This window comes from Bufo bufo, chromosome 1, assembly GCF_905171765.1.
Source record: "Bufo bufo chromosome 1, aBufBuf1.1, whole genome shotgun sequence".
NCBI lineage: Eukaryota > Metazoa > Chordata > Amphibia > Anura > Bufonidae > Bufo > Bufo bufo.
The window spans coordinates 395249127-395269863 of NC_053389.1; the positions used below are offsets into that span (position 1 = coordinate 395249127).

The 20737-nt window shown below is 40.7% G+C and overlaps 1 protein-coding gene across 1 annotated transcript in view; it reads left to right on the plus strand.

Moving 5' to 3' along the window:
- The window catches only part of LOC120977800 (E3 ubiquitin-protein ligase RNF14-like), an 82920-nt gene that overhangs the window by 25304 nt on the left and 36879 nt on the right, over positions 1-20737 (plus strand). Inside the window, exons 2-5 of the mRNA XM_040405924.1 lie at positions 3090-3251; positions 6421-6572; positions 8159-8644; positions 17012-17240. Of these exons, the coding sequence (XP_040261858.1) occupies positions 3098-3251; positions 6421-6572; positions 8159-8644; positions 17012-17240 (1021 nt within the window). The 5' untranslated portion in view covers positions 3090-3097. The remainder of the gene's footprint in view (positions 1-3089; positions 3252-6420; positions 6573-8158; positions 8645-17011; positions 17241-20737) is intronic.

The following is a 20737-nucleotide window of genomic DNA, read 5'->3' on the forward strand; positions in this document are numbered from 1 at the left end:
CATACACCACTATTTTGGAAGACAAGGTGTTTTAAGAACCCGAGGTCGGAAGAAGAAAGGTCACTTCATTGCTTGGATGTAAGAAGAGCCTTGATTATTTATCTGTCTCGCACTGAAAGCTGGCGAAAATCTTCTTCACTCTTTATCCTCTTCCAAGGAGTGAATAAGGGAAAAGCTGCCACCAAAGGTTCCATTGCTAGATGGATTGTTTCTGCCATTTCTTTGGCCTATTCTTCATCTGGTTTATCTCCACCGGTGGGTCTAAAAGCACATTCTAACATGGCAGTTGCTACCTCCTGGGCAGAAAGATCCTCGGGTTCCATAGAGGATATTTGCAGGGCGCCTACCTGGTCTTCTCCTTCAACTCTTTTTAAGCATTGTCGGCTTGATTTGAACTTATCTTCTGTTTTTTCCTTTAGGGAAAAGGTGCTTTTTACAGCTCTCCCACCCTAAAGTTTTTCCTCTGGTAAATCACTCGTGGTGCTGTCGTGGGTGAAGGGAAAAATGATGATTACTCATCGGTAATTGGATTTTCCAGAGCCCACAAAAGCACCCTTAATGTCCATCCCTTCTGGGTTATTTCTGGTTCTCTTAGTCTCACGCAGGTGTAGCAAAAAAAATTAAAATTAAAGAATCATATGTACTGTATATTAAGTTGAGTATTATTGTCTGTTATCTAAACATTATGTGGGCGGACTACCTCCGATGCTTGGATATCTCACTGAATTGGGAGGAGAGTGCCTGCCCTTTTATTCTGCAGGTTTCCTGTCTATGGGGACAGATCCTCTCTCGTGGTGCTGTCGTGGGCTCTGGAAAATCCAATTACTGGTGAGTAATCATCATTTTCCTTGCGTTTTGATACTGAAAATGTTTTTTTTTTTTTTTGTTTTTTTTTTCCTGTCATTTTCTGACCCCTATAACTTTATTTGTAGTTTTGTGTGCTGAGTTGTAAGAGGGCTCATTTTTTGCAGGCCGATTTTTGCAGGCCGATTTTTACTTTTTATTGATACCATTCTGGGGTGTGCAACATTTTGATTACTTTTAAATTTTTTTGTGGGAGCAGAGGCGACCAGAAAATGGCAAATTGGCCATTTTGACCCTTTTATTTTTCCATTTCACCTTTTTCCGTATGGGATTAATACTTTTATATTTTGATAGTATGGGCGTTTTCGCATGCGATGATACCCATGATGTGTATTTTTTACATTTTTTAATTCTCATTTTAGGGAAAGGGGGTGATTTGAATTTTTATATTTTTTTAATATATTTTTTTAACTTTTTTTTATAGTTCCTATAGGGAAGTAAAACAAGCAATACTTAGATTGCTATTGTCATAGATTTATGATGATTTTACTAGGAAAAACTGTGCAGCAGCCTCCCGTCATTCACTATGACAGGGGCTGTCACACACAAGCTCCGGCTCCTCCGATCGCTGCATGGGGGATCTGGGGCATTACTAGAAGTGCACGCTTTCAGTATTTAGGGTGCTCAGATGCTGTAGTCAGGTATGAAACAGCAGGCACCAGGTTGCTATGTGAGTGGAGCGGGCACCATCTTTAAAGACTCAACATTTCGGGAAAGGGTTAAAATACCTTAGGACTTTAAGGGTTATTCCACCTTCTTAACACATTTTTTGGTATCCAACCAGACCTGTAGTGGGAAGCATACTTCCCTGCCCCCTAAACCCTAAACGGCTGCTCATTCACCAATTCACCAAAACTGAGTGGCGGAGAGCAGCAGGTAAGTATGCTCCCCCCCAAAAGGTCCAGCATGGAGGTGGGGATAAATGGTGGATTACCTGTCAGCTCTCCTGACCCTGACATGTCTAAGTAAGTGAATTCTAGGGAGTCTTTTCTGACAACTCTGTACTGTGCTGCTCCTCTGTTATTCCTCCTGAATTTTAATATTAATACATACATGCTTTTATTTTAAAGGGCATCTGTTCGCAAATTTTGAAATGTGGCTGACTGTTACATGTGTGCTTGGCAGCTGAAAAAATCTGTGTTGGTCCCATGTTCATATGTGCCCACATTGCTGCGAAAAATAAAGTTTTAATGTGTGCAAATGAGCATCTGTGAGCAATAGGGGCGTTGCCATAACACTTTAATTGACAGGGTCAGGTGTGATGAAGATTTTCTTACCTGGCCTGTCAATCAAAGTGGAGAGGGCGTGGCAATTGCAGAGAGAGCAGAGCCTCCAAGGCCAGTATCAGACGAGTGAGTTTTCTGCGCGGGTGCGATGCATGACGTGAACGCATAGCACCCGCACTGAATTCTGGCCCATTCATTTCAATAAGTCTGTGTACATGAGCGTTTTTTTTTTTCACAGATCAGTTCTGAATGGGGCGTCGTGAAAAACGCATTGCATCCGCAAGCAAGTGCGGATGCAATGCGTTTTTCACTGATGGTTGCTAAGAGATGTTGTTTGTAAACCTTCCGTTTTTTATCACGCGCGTGAAAAACACATCAAAACACATTGCACCCGTGTGGAAAAAACTGAACAGCTGAAAGCAATCGCAGACCAAACTGGCTGGACTTGCTTGCAAAGTGGTGCGAGTTCATTTAAAAAAAAATGTATGATGCATATATAAACTGGCAGCAATTTTAAGCTTTTTTTTTATAATGACGTCCTTAAGTAGCCTTGTCAAACGTTATATTTAAAACTTTCAGCAACTAACCTCAAAAACAGCTAGCTGAAAACTTACCGTAGATGTTTTTCATATTTCACTAATAAAATCTGGTTAAACATGTATATGAATATGGCATAATAAAGACTCTCTGCCCTTAGAAGTGTGTTTTATATACATTTCCCTGACAGTATAAAAATCTAGGCATATTATATAATTTTATATTTTATAATATTGTACCCACCTGGTCCCATTAAAGATAGGTTAAAGGAATACAGTATGTAGATATAAATGGGGTCATTTATCAAATGACATAGCAACCAATCAGATTCCACCTTTCATTTTTGACATCTCCTTTGGAAAATGAAAGGAGGAATCTGATTGGTTGCTCTGGGCAACTAAGCCAGTTTTACTTTACACCAGTTTGATAAATGAAATCTAAATTATTTTTGGGCTGCCACAGATAAGTCAATGTCAACAGAAAACCAAGAGGGACAAGAGGACGAACTATTAGCCCTTACCAGTATTTACTCTGAAGACGAATTTAAGAGGACAGATGCTGCTCCAGGAGGAGAGATTCAATTGTGTCTGGAATTACCTTCAGAGTTTGTAATATCTATCAAAAGTGAGTAATAAATTGACAATGGTTAAAAGCAATATAGATTTATGAAATGGGGGAGTTGACATTTCAGCATTTAGAAATAAGATTTTTTTTTTATCAGTTTCTAGTTCGCCAGCATTTAAAGTGCAGCAGTGAATATAATCAGCAGGGCTGAGTTTTGCATTTGATGATTTTGATAAAATATCTGGTAAATCTGTTGGCCATTAGTAATTTATGTGATGGCAAATCTAAACGCATACATGGATGTTATTCAAATGCAGTGAGAACATTTTAAATAGCATTCATATATACCCTGCACGTGTAGAGGCACTTTTATTGTATATACATTTAGTCGTAGACTACTGGTTGCCTGCTCTTGACAGGTGCATTTGTATTTTTATTGGTTTAAAATTTAGCTTTTATTTAGTTTGTTAATAATAAATAATGAACAGTTTTTATCTAACCTACTATATTAAAACTATCTCTGGACATCCGTATGTGTGCTTCTGTTATTTTTTATTCCTTTTTGACACTATTGATGCAGCGGTAGTGAATAGGTAGCAGTCACTATTGTATGGTTAGCCATTATTGGTTCATGCTGTTAGCTGTGTGGATACTTTATTTGTGCCCTTTTTCTGTGAAGTATGGGCAGTTTAGGCTGGTGTTTATTTGCTCAAGCAGTTGGCTACTTAAGAAATCAACTCAGATTCTCTGTGAGACCAACAAGCCAAAGGCAGTGAATGTTGCAATATATGGCCACAGTTACCAGCCCAAGACAAATAGTAGCAAGCAGTTGATTTCTTAAGTAGCCAACTGCTTGAGCAAATAAACACCAGCCTTAACTGCCCATACTTCACAGAAAAAGGGCGCAAATAAAGTATCCACACAGCTAACAGCATGAACCAATAATGGCTAACCATACAATAGTGACTGCTACCTATTCACTACCGCTGCATCAATAGTGTCAAAAAGGAATAAAAAATAACAGAAGCACACATACGGATGTCCAGAGATAGTTTTAATATAGTAGGTTAGATAAAAACTGTTCATTATTTATTATTAACAAACTAAATAAAAGCTAAATTTTAAACCAATAAAAATACAAATGCACCTGTCAAGAGCAGGCAACCAGTAGTCTACGACTAAATGTATATACAACATTTTAAATAGCTGCACACACTTAATTAGACCAAGTCAGTGAATAAATAGTGTCGCCAAACAGTGTATGTAGGTTATGCTGCTGCACTGTACACAAAACTAATACCACCATAAGGTACTCAAGTGACCCCCTTATATTACATAAATAAATAAACGGGAAAAGTTTGACCCATTACACCATCTCTTACATAGGCAGTTTTGACATGTCATTTAAAAACCAGCATTTTTTTAAAGAGTAACTAAGCTTTTGAATAAAATTTTATTAAGATGTTCCTAATGCCATAGTAAAACTTTTTCTAATATATTTTAAGGCTTTTTATTTTTTATTACAGTTTTCCCCCCTTAAGGCCTCATGCACATGACCGTTGTTTGATTCCGTGTCCATTGCGCTGTTTTTCGTGATTTTCTGCGGACTCATTGGTTTTCAATGGGTCCGTGGAAAACTCGGCTAATGCATCCGCGTCCGTGATCCGTGGTTCCAGTCCGTCAAAAAAATTATAACCTATCCAATTATTTCTGCGGAACACGGTTCGCGGACCCACTCAAGTCAATGGGACCGCTAAAAAACACGGAGGCACACAAGATTGTCGTCCGCGTCCGTTTTATTCCTATCATTTGCATGGCAAACCTGTCTTAGACTTTTTTTTACATTCCTTTATGTCTGGTGGTCCTCCAAAAATAAAGGAAGACACACGGAAACAAAAACGGACACGGATCACGGAACAACGGAACCCCATTTTGCATGAGGCCTAAAGCGCACCATTCCCTGTGGTGTACGGAGTATGGACATGAAATTTTATGAATGGGGCAGCAGCGCTGTGAGTACTGGCAGGAGCGCATATTGCTGCTCTTGCCTGTGTTCTACAGAGGTTTACTAACTCCTGGCATAGCACATGGGTACCCTGTACCCATGTACAATGTAAGGATTAGCTGAGCGGAGCGGGCTCCTGCTTCTGCTTGCTCCACTAAACTAAGGGTCCTGCATGTCAGCTCTTAGCTTAGCGAATCAGGCAGAAGCAGGAGCCGCTCCGTTCAGCTAAACCTGGCATAGCACGCTGTACCCATGTGCTATGCCAGGAGTTAGTAAACCTCCGTTGGGCACCGGCAGAAGCAGCAATGTGCACTCCTGCCCGTACTGCTGCTGCCCCATTCATAAAATGTCATGTCCGTACTCTGTACACCACTGAGCTGTCAGCGGTGTACAGAGAAGTGAATTTCAAGCGCACAGGGAATGGTGCGCTTTAAGGGGGTAGAACTGTAATAAGATTCAAAAAGTCTTAAATTTGAAAAAGATTTAATATGGCATTAGGAACATCTTAATAAAATTTTATTCAAAAGTTTAGTTACTCTTTAAGCAATGTTTAACTAGTGCCAGGGCTCTTTTTTCAATGGGGACAAAACTGATCAAACCAGAACGGAGTGCACTAGAATGTATTCCGTTCCGGTTTGTTGCATTCCCATGCCGGACTCAAAACCGATGCAAGCAGCGCTTTTGTGTGCGGCATGGGAGACTGAATATGCCAATGTAAGTCAACGGTGCCAGATCCCTTTTTTTTCAGAGATTAAAAAATCTGATCCGGCCCCCATTGACTTACAATGGTTTCCAGCATGTTCTTTTTCAATATAATACAACCAGATCTGTACAGATGCAGCCAGTTGTATTAGATATTGGATTAGATATGCCGGATATCGAAACCAGACAGCAAAAAACTCATATGCGAAAATAGCCTTATTTTCATGTATTAGTTACTTACAATCAACCTAATGGTGGCAGCTGCTTTTCCTGCTAGTTTTCAGTTGACACTTATGACACATATCATTTCCTTAAATAACATAAAAGTAAGTAACAAAACATGTAATTATTTGAAATGCACAAGCAAATGCCTTTACCGTATAACTTACATGAGGAGCAGCGTGTATAAATAAATACAGTACATGTCCATAGACCATATATAATATTTAGGAACATATGATACTATATATTGTAATATGGTGTATATGTTAAAAATAGCTTTCTTTGTATTTTCTTCTAAAGGTAATAGCGCAACAAACTCCTCTGCAGACAACTTTGAGGATACTGTGTCCTTTCTGCCACCAATTGTGCTGAACTTTGAACTTCCTCCAGGTTACCCATCCACTACACCCCCGAATTTCACACTAAGCTGCAAATGGCTTTCACCGGCACAGGTTAGTTTTCATTTGATATACTGACTGGATTCCTTACACAAGCTCTTTATAGATAAGTTAGGTTTGTTCATTGTCTCACAGGCTCATCCATCTCAGAGTATGTTCACATGGCTAAAATCTGCCAAAAACTGGTGTTTTTGCTTCTAAATCCACATTCAAAACTCATCAACTCAAAACTCCACCTTGTAACAAATGCTTGAGAAGTGCCTTTATACTTCTTGGAAACAGATTTGACTGTGGGTTTCATGGAAGTCAATGGGGAAGCAGAGAAACATCAACTGAATGAATAATCTTGTGACACTGGAAAGTGGATAATCAGAGGAAAACAAAACAAAAAAATCTAAAAAAGGAGAGAAAATATGGGAAAAGTAATAATGTTAAATATAACTTTTTGTAGACCTTTGTTTTATGGGGTTCTCCGGGAATTAAGAAAATGAAAATACTTAACTATTACTTTATTATAAATACATTCCCAAATACCTTTCATTAGATAGGCTCGTTTTGTCTGGGGAACAGTCATTAGGAGAAATAAAATAACTGTCGTCCTATTACTACATACAAAACCTGTCCTAAAGACACAGCAGGACAAGGTACTTCACAGCACTGAGGTAAAGAGCTGCCTCATCCTCCTCTCTGCTCTACTTGTCAGAGATTATGATCCTGAATACAGATGATAAGATTTTCAGCTGAATCTCTGTAGAAATGGAGTTCATGAGGAGACATGAAGTACAGAGAGGATGGACAGGACAGACTGTGATAATGTGGGGCTGTGGTAATGGAGACTGCATACAAGTGCTGCTGCTCATTAGTCACATCCTTCCTCTCTAACTTGTCCTCCTGTGTGATGAGGACAGGTTTTGTCTATAATAATAGGATGGCAGCCATTTTATTTCTCCTAAGGATTGGTCCCTAGACAATACGAGCCATTATAAGTAATGAAAGGTAATTGGGAATATATTTATAATAAAGTAAAATTTCTGTATTTTCATTTTCTAAATTGCCGGAGAACCCTTTTAAAGACTTTCAGGGGTCATTTACTAACCAGAAATACGCCTATATTAGGCGTATTTCTTGCGCAGATTGCGGCGCAATGGTTTTGAGACAAGGAGAGACATGTTAGCTGTACAGGTGTAGCAGTTGGCACTATATTATATATAAGACATTAGATGTATAGTTTTACAATTAATATCACACTAATCTCTCAGTACCAGTGGGTCAAATTTACTAATTCTACAATTGTGTAGGGTGCACCATATTAATCAACACACTGCAGTAGGATGTAGGAAACATCACAGCTACAGAGCTATGCTTTTTTTGTCATGTGGAATAGTGGTGACCTTTCTTTGTAAATAAGTCACGAAGGGTGTGACTTGCCAGGTACACCTACTGGAAAAAGTGGTGGTGGTGATGCGAGGCTTGATAAATATGGTGCTCAGTGTGAGGACTATTCTTTTCAATGCCTCATTATACCTAGTTGAAAATTTGGAATACATAAGTGTATATACCCAAGCATACTTACCGTAACAGTATACTTGCTTGCACAAATACATTTTTTTTATCAGAATTTTTATTTTTTATGATTTCAGCTGACTCTGTTATGCCAGCATTTAGATGACCTCTGGGAGGAGAACTGGGGATGTGTTGTCTTGTTTCCATGGATTCAGTTTCTGAAGGAGGAGACACTCGATTACTTGAATATAAAATCCCCATTTGAGATTAATCTGTGTAGTGATGGTCTACAGAGTTGTATTCAATCTGAAAAGACCTGCGCTGATGGGGTCTTACTGGACAAGCGTGCCATACAAGACGTGCAGTCAGTGCCTGCCCTGGTGAAATACATCTTGGACTTCAATGAAATTCAACAGAAGAAGGCTTTTGATAGCAAACCATACTTGTGCAATATCTGTTTTATGGAGAAATTGGGCAGTGAGTGCACCCACTTTAAGGATTGCCAGCATGTGTACTGTAACAGTTGTCTCAAGGACTACTTTGAAATCCAGATTAAGGACGGACAAGTTCATGCACTAAACTGTCCTGAACTAAAGTGCACATCTGTTGCAACACCTGCTCAGGTAAGTGAAAACTCAATGGAGATTATGAGGAAAGGATTTGCCTTTTAAGTTTTCCATGCATATACAGTCGTGGACAAAAGTTTTCAGAATGACACAAATATTAGTTTTCACAAAGTTTGCTGCTAAACTGCTTTTAGATCTTTGTTTCAGTTGTTTCTGTGATGTAGTGAAATCTAATTACACGCACTTCATACGTTTCAAAGGCTTTTATCGACAATTACATGACATTTATGCAAAGAGTCAGTATTTGCAGTGTTGGCCCTTCTTTTTCGTGACCTCTGCAATTCGACTGGGCCTGCTCTCAATCAACTTCTGGGCCAATTCCTGACTGATAGCAACCCATTCTTTCATAATCACTTCTTGGAGTTTATCAGAATTAATGGGTTTTTGTTTGTCCACCAGCCTCTTGAGGATTGACCACAAGTTCTCAATGGGATTAAGATCTGGGGAGTTTCCAGGCCATGGACCCAAAATGTCAACGTTTTGGTCCCCGAGCCACTTAGTTATCACTTTTTGCCTTATGGCACGGTGCTCCATCGTGCTGGAAAATGAATTGTTCTTCACCAAACTGTTGTTGGATTGCTGGAAGAAGTTGCTGTTGGAGGGTGTTTTGGTACCATTCTTTATTCATGGCTGTGTTTTTGGGCAAAATTTTGAGTGAGCCCACTCCCTTGGATGAGAAGCAACCCCACACATGAATGGTCTCAGGATGCTTTACTGTTGGCATGACACAGGACTGATGGTAGTGCTCACCTTTTCTTCTCCGGACAAGCCTTTTTCCAGATGCCCCAAACAATCGGAAAGAGGCTTCATCTGAGAATATGACTTTGCCCCAGTCCTCAGCAGTCCATTCACCATACTTTCTGCAGAAGATCAATCTGTCCCTGATGTTTTTTTTGGAGAGAAGTGGCTTCTTTGCTGCCCTTCTTGACACCAGGCCATCTTCCAAAAGTCTTCACCTCACTGTGCGTGCAGATGCGCTCACACCTGCCTGCTGCCATTCCTGAGCAAGCTCTGCACTGGTGGCACTCCGATCCCGCAACTGAATCCTCTTTAGGAGATGATCCTGGCGCTTGCTGGACTTTCTTGGACGCCCTGAAGCCTTCTTAACAAGAATTGAACCTCTTTCCTTGAAGTTCTTGATGATCCTATAAATTGTTGATTGAGGTGCAATCTTAGTAGCCACAATATCCTTGCCTGTGAAGCCATTTTTATGCAACGCAATGATGGCTGCACACGTTTCTTTGCAGGTCACCATGGTTAACAATGGAAGAACAATGATTTCAGGCATCACCCTCCTTTTAACATGTAAAGTCTGCCATTTTAACCCAATCAGCCTGACATAATGATCTCCAGCCTTGTGCTTGTCAACATTGTCACCTGAGTTAACAAGACGATTACTGAAATGATCTCAGCAGGTCCTTTAATGACAGCAATGAAATGCAGTGGAAAGGGTTTTTTGGGATTAAGTTAATTTTCATGGCAAAGAAGGACTATGCAATTCATCAGATCACTTTTCATAACATTCTGGAGTATATGCAAATTGCTATTATAAAAACTTAAGCAGCAACTTTTCCAATTTCCAATATTTATGTAATTCTCAAAACTTTTGGCCACGACTGTACATGCTCATTCTGGGCTTTGACGTTAAGGAGACTGTCCTATCAGTGATTGACAGCTATAACTGCATGCAGAATCATAGAGGTAAGCCTGTCAATCAATGATAGATCTGCCTCATTGACTTCAAATACCAGAATGAGCATGGTTATACATGGAAAAATTACAAGTTTTACTGAATCATTTCCCACAAAACTTTATATCATATACTAGTATATATCATATACATCAACTATATATCTTCAGCTCTATAACATGCTGCCTGCAGATTAATTAGTATTATCAGGATGAAAGGTTTCCTTTCATTTAAGGCTTAGTCATTTTTTTAGGCCTGGACTCTAGCATTTTAGCTTGATGGCCTAACAGAGTACCACAGGATTTTCTGGTGAGTGTAGGCTACACAATAATGGGCTCCAGAGGTCCAGCAGTAAACCATCACGTGATGCTAGACACAATTCTTACATTGTAGATTTACAAAAAAAATAAAAATAAAATTACGGGATAGGATAGCAATGTTTGATTGATAGGGCTCAAACCCTTGATGAGACTTAGCTGCAGAATTAGGCATAAGAGCAAGCTATCAATTCCCTCTCCCACATTTCCTATCTTTTTCCTAAGCGCATCTTCTAATTTATTTCTAATGTTTCTCAGGACTAGTGAATGCTTTTAGAGGTATTCACATCCCATAAACTGATGGCTGGTATATAACATCACTTTATGATCATGGAAGTTCTAACTCTGGGACTACCAGTAATCCTGAGAAAAAAGAGGCAGCGCAGTCCTTCCCTGCACAACAGCGTTCCAGCGACCCACTGTGCATGGGAACACTACTATGCAGGGAAAAACACTGAATGTCCCTCAGTGTACTACATCAGCACCGTGCCCCCTTCTTAGGATTAATGGGGTCACAGAGGTTGGACCCCGAGTGATAATAAAGTGAAGACATATCCTAGTAAAGTGCCATCACCTTATGAGGTGGGAAAACTTCTAACTCTTCCTCATTAATCCTGTAATCTCTTCCATCTTTCTTCTTCTATCTCTAGTCTAGTCACTTATTTCTATGCAAGTATGATAATGTGTTTTGTATTATGTCTATGACTACATCTTCATATACAAGACTTATTTGTCTACTAGTTATCTATATTTGTTGGGGCCTACTTAATTTATTTATGTTTTGTAAGTATCTTGATCTACAATTTGGCATGTATTGTGTTTTTGAGTTACTAAATAGGCTGCTTATCTTGGCCAAATTTGGAAATAATCATCTGGGTGATTTAGGAACGTGGCATGGATTGTGTGTCATGGAAATTTTTGGGAAATAAGATATACCCTTTTTTAAATGCCATGCCCCTTTTATTTAGTAAAAACAATGCAAACCACTTTTTACGTGAAGCAGTGAACCAGGGTTTTCAGTATGAAGCAGTTTTCTGAACACACACTACACTAGCTAATATTACTTGTCGTCTCCTGGGAATAGATAGACCCCCCAGACCAGTCCCCCGCCCCATACAGAGACCATAGAACAGTCCCTTCCCTGTATATTGACCCTAGACCATTCCCCCATATACAAACCCAAAATCAGCCCTTCCCTGTATACACTGCGTGCAGAATTATTGGGCAAATGAGTATTTTGACCACATCATCCTCTTTATGCATGTTGTCTTACTCCAAGCTGTATAGGCTCGAAAGCCTACTACCAATTAAGCATATTAGGTGATGTGCATCTCTGTAATGAGAAGCGGTGTGGTCTAATGACATCAACACCCTATATTAGGTGTGCATAATTATTAGGCAACTTCCTTTCCTTTGGCAAAATGGGTCAAAAGAAGGACTTGACAGGCTCAGAAAAGTCAAAAATAGTGAGATGTCTTGCAGAGGGATGCAGCACTCTTAAAATTGCAAAGCTTCTGAAGCGTGATCATCGAACAATCAAGCGTTTCATTCAAAATAGTCAACAGGGTCGCAAGAAGCGTGTGGAAAAACCAAGGCGCAAAATAACTGCCCATGAACTGAGAAAAGTCAAGCGTGCAGCTGCCAAGATGTCACTTGCCACCAGTTTGGCCATATTTCAGAGCTGCAACATCACTGGAGTGCCCAAAAGCACAAGGTGTGCAATACTCAGAGACATGGGCAAGGTAAGAAAGGCTGAAAGACGACCACCACTGAACAAGACACACAAGCTGAAACGTCAAGACTGGGCCAAGAAATATCTCAAGACTGATTTTTCTAAGGTTTTATGGACTGATGAAATGAGAGTGAGTCTTGATGGGCCAGATGGATGGGCCCGTGGCTGGATTGGTAAAGGGCAGAGAGCTCCAGTCCGACTTAGACGCCAGCAAGGTGGAGGTGGAGTACTGGTTTGGGCTGGTATCATCAAAGATGAGCTTGTAGGGCCTTTTCGTGTTGAGGATGGAGTCAAGCTCAACTCCCAGTCCTACTGCCAGTTTCTGGAAGACACCTTCTTCAAGCAGTGGTACTGGAAGAAGTCTGCATCCTTCAAGAAAAACATGATTTTTATGCAGGACAATGCTCCATCACACGCGTCCAAATACTCCACAGCGTGGCTGGCAAGAAAGGGTATAAAAGAAGAAAATCTAATGACATGGCCTCCTTGTTCACCTGATCTGAACCCCATTGAGAACCTGTGGTCCATCATCAAATGTGAGATTTACAAGGAGGGAAAACAGTACACCTCTCTGAACAGTGTCTGGGAGGCTGTGGTTGCTGCTGCATGCAATGTTGATGGTGAACAGATCAAAACACTGACAGAATCCATGGATGGCAGGCTTTTGAGTGTCCTTGCAAAGAAAAGTGGCTATATTGGTCACTGATTTGTTTTTGTTTTGTTTTTGAATGTCAGAAATGTATATTTGTGAATGTTGAGATGTTATATTGGTTTCACTGGTAAAAATAAATAATTGAAATGGGTATATATTTGTTTTTTGTTAAGTTGCCTAATAATTATGCACAGTAATAGTCACCTGCACACACAGATATCCCCCTAAAATAGCTAAAACTAAAAACAAACTAAAAACTACTTCCAAAAATATTCAGCTTTGATATTAATGAGTTTTTTGGGTTCATTGAGAACATGGTTGTTGTTCAATAATAAAATTAATCCTCAAAAATACAACTTGCCTAATAATTCTGCACTCCCTGTACTGTCTATAAAAGCCACTGACCATTTCCCCCTGTATATAGTACAAAACCTAGACCAGTTCTATTAATATTAAGATCCCAAACCAATCCCACATGTATACAGACCTCAGTAAAATCCTTTCACTCTATAAAGACCCCATACAAGTTTACTTCCTCTATACAGACCCAGCCCACTCCCCCCATAAACAGATCTCAGACCAGCTCTCCTCATGTACAGACATGTACAGACATTAGACCATTTCCCTACCTGCATGCAGACTCCCAAACCATTTCCACTATGAATTAACACATGTGGAATTATATACATAACAAACAAGTGTGAAACAACTGAAAATATGTCATATTCTAGGTTCTTCAAAGTAGCCACCTTTTGCTTTGATTACTGCTTTGCACACTCTTGGCATTCTCTTGATGAGCTTCAAGAGGTAGTCACCTGAAATGGTTTTCACTTCACAGGTGTGCCCTGTCAGGTTTAATAAGTGGGATTTCTTGCCTTATAAATGGGGTTGGGACCATCAGTTGCGTTGAGGAGAAGTCAGGTGGATACACAGCTGATAGTCCTACTGAATAGACTGTTAGAATTTGTATTATGGCAAGAAAAAAGCAGCTAAGTAAAGAAAAATGAGTGGCCATCATTACTTTAAGAAATGAAGGTCAGTCAGTCAGCCAAAAAATTGGGAAAACTTTGAAAGTAAGGGCTATTTGACCATGAAGGAGAGTGATGGGGTGCTGCGCCAGATGACCTGGCCTCCACAGTCACCGGACCTGAACCCAATCGAGATGGTTTGGGGTGAGCTGGACCGCAGAGTGAAGGCAAAAGGGCCAACAAGTGCTAAGCATCTCTGGGAACTCCTTCAAGACTGTTGGAAGACAATTTCAGGTGACTACCTCTTGAAGCTCATCAAGAGAATGCCAAGAGTGTGCAAAGCAGTAATCAAAGCAAAAGGTGGCTACTTTGAAGAACCTAGAACATGACATATTTTCAGTTGTTTCACACTTGTTTGTTATGTATATAATTCAACATGTGTTAATTCATAGTTTTGATGCCTTCATAGTCATGAAAATAAAGAAAACTCTTTGAATGAGAAGGTGTGTCCAAACTTTTGGTCTGTACTGTACGCCAAACCAGTCTACCCTGTATATAGACCCCAAACGCATCTCCTACCTGTATGCAGGCCCCAGACCAGACTCTTTCTTATACAAAGCTCAGACCCAAGGGCAGACTGGCCATAGACCCTACAGGGTAACTTTCCTGTGGGCCAATGCCCAGGGGGCCACTTCAGTCCTTCTCACAGCTGCCAGCCGGGTAAGTAATGCGTCAACTACTTATGTACCTGGTTGGCAGCCGCAGGTGCCCTTCTAAGTCCTGATTTTAACTTTATTGTCATTCTGAAGCAACTTGAGTAAAAGGACAGAATGTGGTAGCTGGCTCTAGCCACCACAGAGAAGCCGCTTCTCGGGACGTATTTTGTGCTGCTGGAGTATTCATTTGTGATGCACTGTAGTATTTGGTTCTGCTGGGGCCGCACTATGGTATTAGGGGCACCACTTAGTTGTGTTGTCCCGCGTACTTGTGTGGGCCATGCCTTACCTCAATTTGGACACGCATACAAAATAGGGCCACTTTTAGGGCTACCTTAAATTCCCAGTCCGCCTCTGCTCAGACCAGTCCCCCCACAGAGACCCCAGACAAGTCTGTATACAGACCTCTGATTATACACACATAGTCTACAGTACATCTATGACATATTTAGCATGATTTATACATAAAATATTTATATATGCTTTACAGAACTTGTAAATCAATACCAGATACAGTATATGCATCTCCTTTGCATCTCTACCACTGTAGGACTTAAAGAAGACAGATTTCTTCCTTTGCCTGTATAGTGCAGGATAGGCCATTTATAAAGAATACGTTGGAGGCTCGTGTGTATACATTGCGTACACCTGTTTTATTTCATGTGTAATCTTGGTTCCTTCTTCCTTCAGATATGGTTTTCCTAGTGAATCCTACATTTCCCATCATGCCTGACTTTGCAGAGACAGATGGGATGGAGTCTCAGTTCACTGCACTGCTGTTTGTCCTCTGAGGACAGCCATGACAGATTAGTGACACAGCTGCTGTCCCCTTAGACTGTGGAATCTCTATGTATTCCTTTGTGATGCAACTTGAGCCTGTCTCCTCTCTCTGCCTTTCATCTCTCTCTCCCCTGTTAGCTTTTACATGCAGGGGGATGGCCAGCAGTGTAAAGCTACATCCCATAGAACTGCACAGGAGAGTCAGCACACACAGATATTACAGGAGGGTTATATAACGGCAGCTAGTCATTGTATACACTCCCCTACTATATAGCAACACTCCTGGTCCTTTATAAGGGTAGACATGATTTCTCCAACAGAATACAGAGATATACAGAGGAGTGAGGGGAGGGGCCTGAGAGCTGCCAGGAGGGGTCTGATGGGTGATGATGTCATCCTGTAGTTCACAGGAAGTCAGCCACAAGGAGAGACTGAGTTCCTGTTTACACATTAGAGCAAGGAGTCAGACTTGATCACATGACCAGGTTCCCATAATAAAAAGATTCAACATGTATGGATGCAACTGAGTTGGGGTGTCATAAATTACACTGCTAGAATATTGCTGGTGAGTTACTAATACATGTAAAAAAAAAAAAAAGAAGAAAACAGTAAAACTGCAATAAGCACTGCCTTATTTCCTACACAGAGCTGTGTCCTCCGACCCCCTGGGAGATCTCCCCTTCTTTCAGGAGTCTCTTGGATAATTCAGGAGAGTTAGCGAGTATGCATTTATTGTGCGTGTAAAGGGAATCTGTCACCAGCTTTTTATGCTGTCCTTTCTGAGAGCAGAATAAACTAGTGACAGAGATCCTTTTTAAGATTACTGTGTCACTTACTTTTTCTTGTGCAGTCATTTTCTTGAAATTCCTATTGAGCAACAAAAGCCAAGCATTGGAGTTCACTCAACGCTATTGCCAAGCTCAGAGCCCTCAAGCTCATGAACTCTCGAGTACCTTCTCCCTTCCCCTGCCAATTATTGATGATTTCTTTCTATAGAAAGCTTAGAAAGAGAGTTGCAAATAATCTGTGGGAGGCATCTGCAGATCACAAATATCAGGCCTCTCTTTAAAGAGGTTGTCTGACCTACCCAGCTCCCCCCCCCCCCCCCCCCAATAAAATTAAGAGTGCCTGTTTAAAAGAAAACAACTCACTCAACTATTGAATGCCACTTGATTCCAATGCCAAGGCTCCCATCCCTGCTCGTTCTGGTCCCTGGCAGACCAAAAGTGTGATGACTCATCTATGGACTGTTGCAGCCATTCATTGACCTCAGCAGTGATGTGTTCCTGTGCAGCACGTGGCCACAGAGGCTCAGCTTTCAAAGTTTCCTGGCCTGCTCTAAATTTATGAGGGGTCGGCCAACTGCTTTAAAAGGAATCTGTCACCAGTTTTTGCTGCCTGGGTCACTTTCTTTAATTGACTCAGAAGTTTGGTAAAATCTTGTACTGAACAGCTCCAGCTCTGTTTGAGTACAGATTGTGCATTGTTCATGTCCATGTTTACTTGCAGGTAAAGGATCTTGTAGGGGAGCAGCTTTTCAGTCGCTATGATCGACTCCTTTTAAAGTCAAGCTTGGATTTAATGGTTGATGTCGTTTACTGTCCACGTCCAAGCTGTCAGACACCAGTCATGCAGGAGCCAGATGGTAAAATGGGCATTTGCTCAGTCTGCCAATATGCATTTTGTGTCTATTGCAAAAAGGCTTTCCATGGAGTCTCCCCTTGCATAGTAAATGCAGGTATGTTCAATAGCTTGTTTGTGTAGTACAATCATAATGGTAAATTCTATAGTCTTGTTTCAGCTGTTCTGCAGTAGCTCCAACACCACAACCCGACGCTGAAACTTCATAAATCTGTCCATTTCTGTAGTAGATTGAACTGGTTACTGCAGTACTGCTCCAATTGAAGTGAATTGGAGGATCTGAGCAGTTCTGTAGTAAACTGGTTCTGTCCGCTAGAGAAATGTGTAGTATAGTTTAGCTCCTTACTTCTTGCTGAGGTACGGTAGAACAGATAATCAATGGGGATGTGGGTTGTTGGAACCCTGCTCATCAGATATTGATGTCCTATCCCGAGGATAGGCCATCCAATATTAACACACTGGAAAAATCTATTTAACTGAACAGTATAGTTATTTCTGTAAATTATACATTTCCTTGTAGTTCTATGCTAATAGTTACAATATATAAATATATTCACTGCTGTATTATATATCAAAACTGAATTTTACCTATAACTCTGCCATACACCTTACTAAACAGACCTATTTCACCCCTCATCTCATTACTATACAATATCTGACACTTTTCATTCTCTCATCATTCTTAAATGACCTCTGTGCTGAAGATCTGACAACTTACTTCAAAGATAAAATTGAAAACAAAATGATCTCCCAAAAGTTTTGCAGTTTTTCATGCAGTCTTTTGAGCCAAAGCCAGAAATGGGTTGGAAAGGAATGAGATATACAGTATAATGGAAAGACCTCCTGCTGGATCTACTTCTGCATCAAAAACTGCAGTGGAGTTGTTATTTAAAAAAAGCCCATGTGTGAAAGTTTACATTGCATTAGTGAATACCTACTGTTGTGGAAATTTTATTAGGATGTGTATTTAATATATTGTGTATTGTCATCATGTCTCTCAGTGTCAGGGTAAACCACTAAAGTAGATATCTTCCCGTGTATGTCCTGTCACAGCTGCTGGGCGCAGAGATCTCCGTCCGCGAATGGTCCATGTGCTAAGCACTGGGCTGTGGGCCGGGGGAGACTGATGTGTTCAGCAGAGCAGTGTTTTGTTGACTGATGTATGGACGCCGGCTAGGGCCCCCGCGCAAGACGCTGATTTATTGGCTTGGCGTGGATGCATTTGTTAAGAGTACAATATATGAAAGGAACGTGCGTTTGTTGTCTCTAGTGCGCCTGTTCAGCCACTGGAGATAATGATGTTGTCCTGTAAATAAACATGCATGAGGATCATAGTAACTTTATCTGGCATTGATCACTGAGCAAGGCTGGATAAAATTAACTCTAGTGGTAATGGTAGATTATAGTATACATGTGTTTGTTAGCTGGCTAGGTTATTCTAAATGATGGTGTCTTGTCTTCCTATGTCATCACTTCCTGTATGTCATCACTTCCTGTTCCCTTGTCTTGGGCCAGCCCCTTTTACACCTTTTGTGAGTAAATAAAAGTGAACAGACTGAGCAGAGCGGGGCAGTTGCTCAGCAGAACTTAACATGAGAACACCTTTGGCTGACTGCGGTTGAGATTTTTACCTTTCCTTACACAAAGACATTGGAGAGCGGATTACAACTATTAATATTTCTACAACACTACACATCATATATACACTCACAATAAGAATCCTTATCATTTGATTTTGCTCAGAGGCACACAAAGTTTTTCTCACATGTATTCATACAGAAAAAATATTTTGGATTTATTCTCTTAGAAGCATTGCTACCAGGGGAAAATACAGTGTAATAGTGTATTAGATACCATAAATATATATGGTGTGTGCACAATGATTGGTCACATGTACAACCCAAGTGTAACAAAATTCCTGTGTACGTTATGCTGTTATCAGTGTTTGGATTTCTAAGTCTCAAAAAATGTCAGGTTAAGTAAGAAGCAGACATCTGATCACTAATATTCCACTGTGCTGTACCGCAGCAGGGGCATGAGGGCAACATTGTGCCTTCCAGTCCTCAGGGATGACTACTGCTGACAGAAGACCAATTCAGACATAAAACAATAAGAACTGATATAGACGACACCTCTCTTTCCAGCACTCACATATATAACCCAAGGCTGCAAGCTCTCACATCCACAAGTACTAGCAGCATCATAAACGCAACTCTGTATCCGTCATTGCTCAAAATTGCAACCCAAGACCACAAGAGTTCATATCTAGAGATGACAAAATTTCCAGTTATGAAATTCATTTGCGATTCATTTACTGGTAAAAGGTGAATTGCATTGTGGATTCCGTTACCACGGACCATAATGCCTTTAGAGGCATTCCATTATTCATTCCGTCATAATAGCAGTCTATGGGCTGCATAACGGATCCGTTCCATTTCCGTTGTGCAGGGGAATTCTCTCCTGCATAACGGAAATGAGAAGGATCCGTTATGCAGCCCATAGACTTCTATTATGACGGAATGAATAATGGAATGCCTCTAAAGGCATTCTGTTATGCATTCCGTCATAGAATTGCGTTATGGTCCATGGTAATGGAATCCATAACGCAATTCTGTTTTTACCACCAAACGAATTGGAAACGAATTTCAAAATATGAAATTCGCTCATCTCTACTCATATTCCAGGACCACCTGCGTTCATACCCACTGTGAATGACACCTCTAGGCCTCCTATTTATTACACATCATCCCACCTTAACCTGTCAGAAACCAGTCCGGACCTTCACATACAGTACATTACACCTTCACACCTATTTAAAAGCACTCCAAAAGATTCACAACATTCTTCTCAGTTTACAAAGACTCTCCTACACCTACGTCTTCATCAGGGCTAATGGGAATTGTTTTGCTAGTGCAGAGACAGTAAGATTTGCTGAAATGTCAGCAGTACAATCAAACTAAGCAGGAAAAAGAGAGAAAGCACTGCCATGGCAAAAGCTGTAGGGAAGTATTAGAGTGACTTACATCATGAAGCAGCTGCAGCAGCTCTCTTTCTCTGCTCAGAAGACAGGACACAGCACTAACTGTGGAGGAGGCAGAGCACTGCTGCATTGAAAGTTTCTTCTGTACTACAAGTAGGGGCTTGGTGGGGAGGCAGTTTGAGTGTAGGCTCATTTACATTGGGATATAAAGAAAACACTTAGGGTACTTTCACACTAGCGTTATTCTTTTCCGGCATTGAGTTCCGTCCTAGGGGCTCAATACCGGTAAAGAACTGATCAGTTTTATTCTAATGCATTCTGAATAGAGAGAAATCCGTTCAGTATGCACCAGGATGTCTTCAGTTCAGTCTTTTTGCCATTTCAGGACGGAAAAAATACCGCAGCGTGCTACGGTTTTATCTCCGGCCAAAAAGACTAAACACCTGCTGGAACGACGGATCCGGCATTAATTTACATTGAAGTGTATTAGTTCCGGATCCGTCATTAAGTGTTCCGGCAAAACGGATCCGGCAACGGAATGCACTCCGTAGTGTTTCCGATCCATGCTTCCGCACTGCATCTCTGTGATTGCGGATCCATTCAAGTGAATGGGT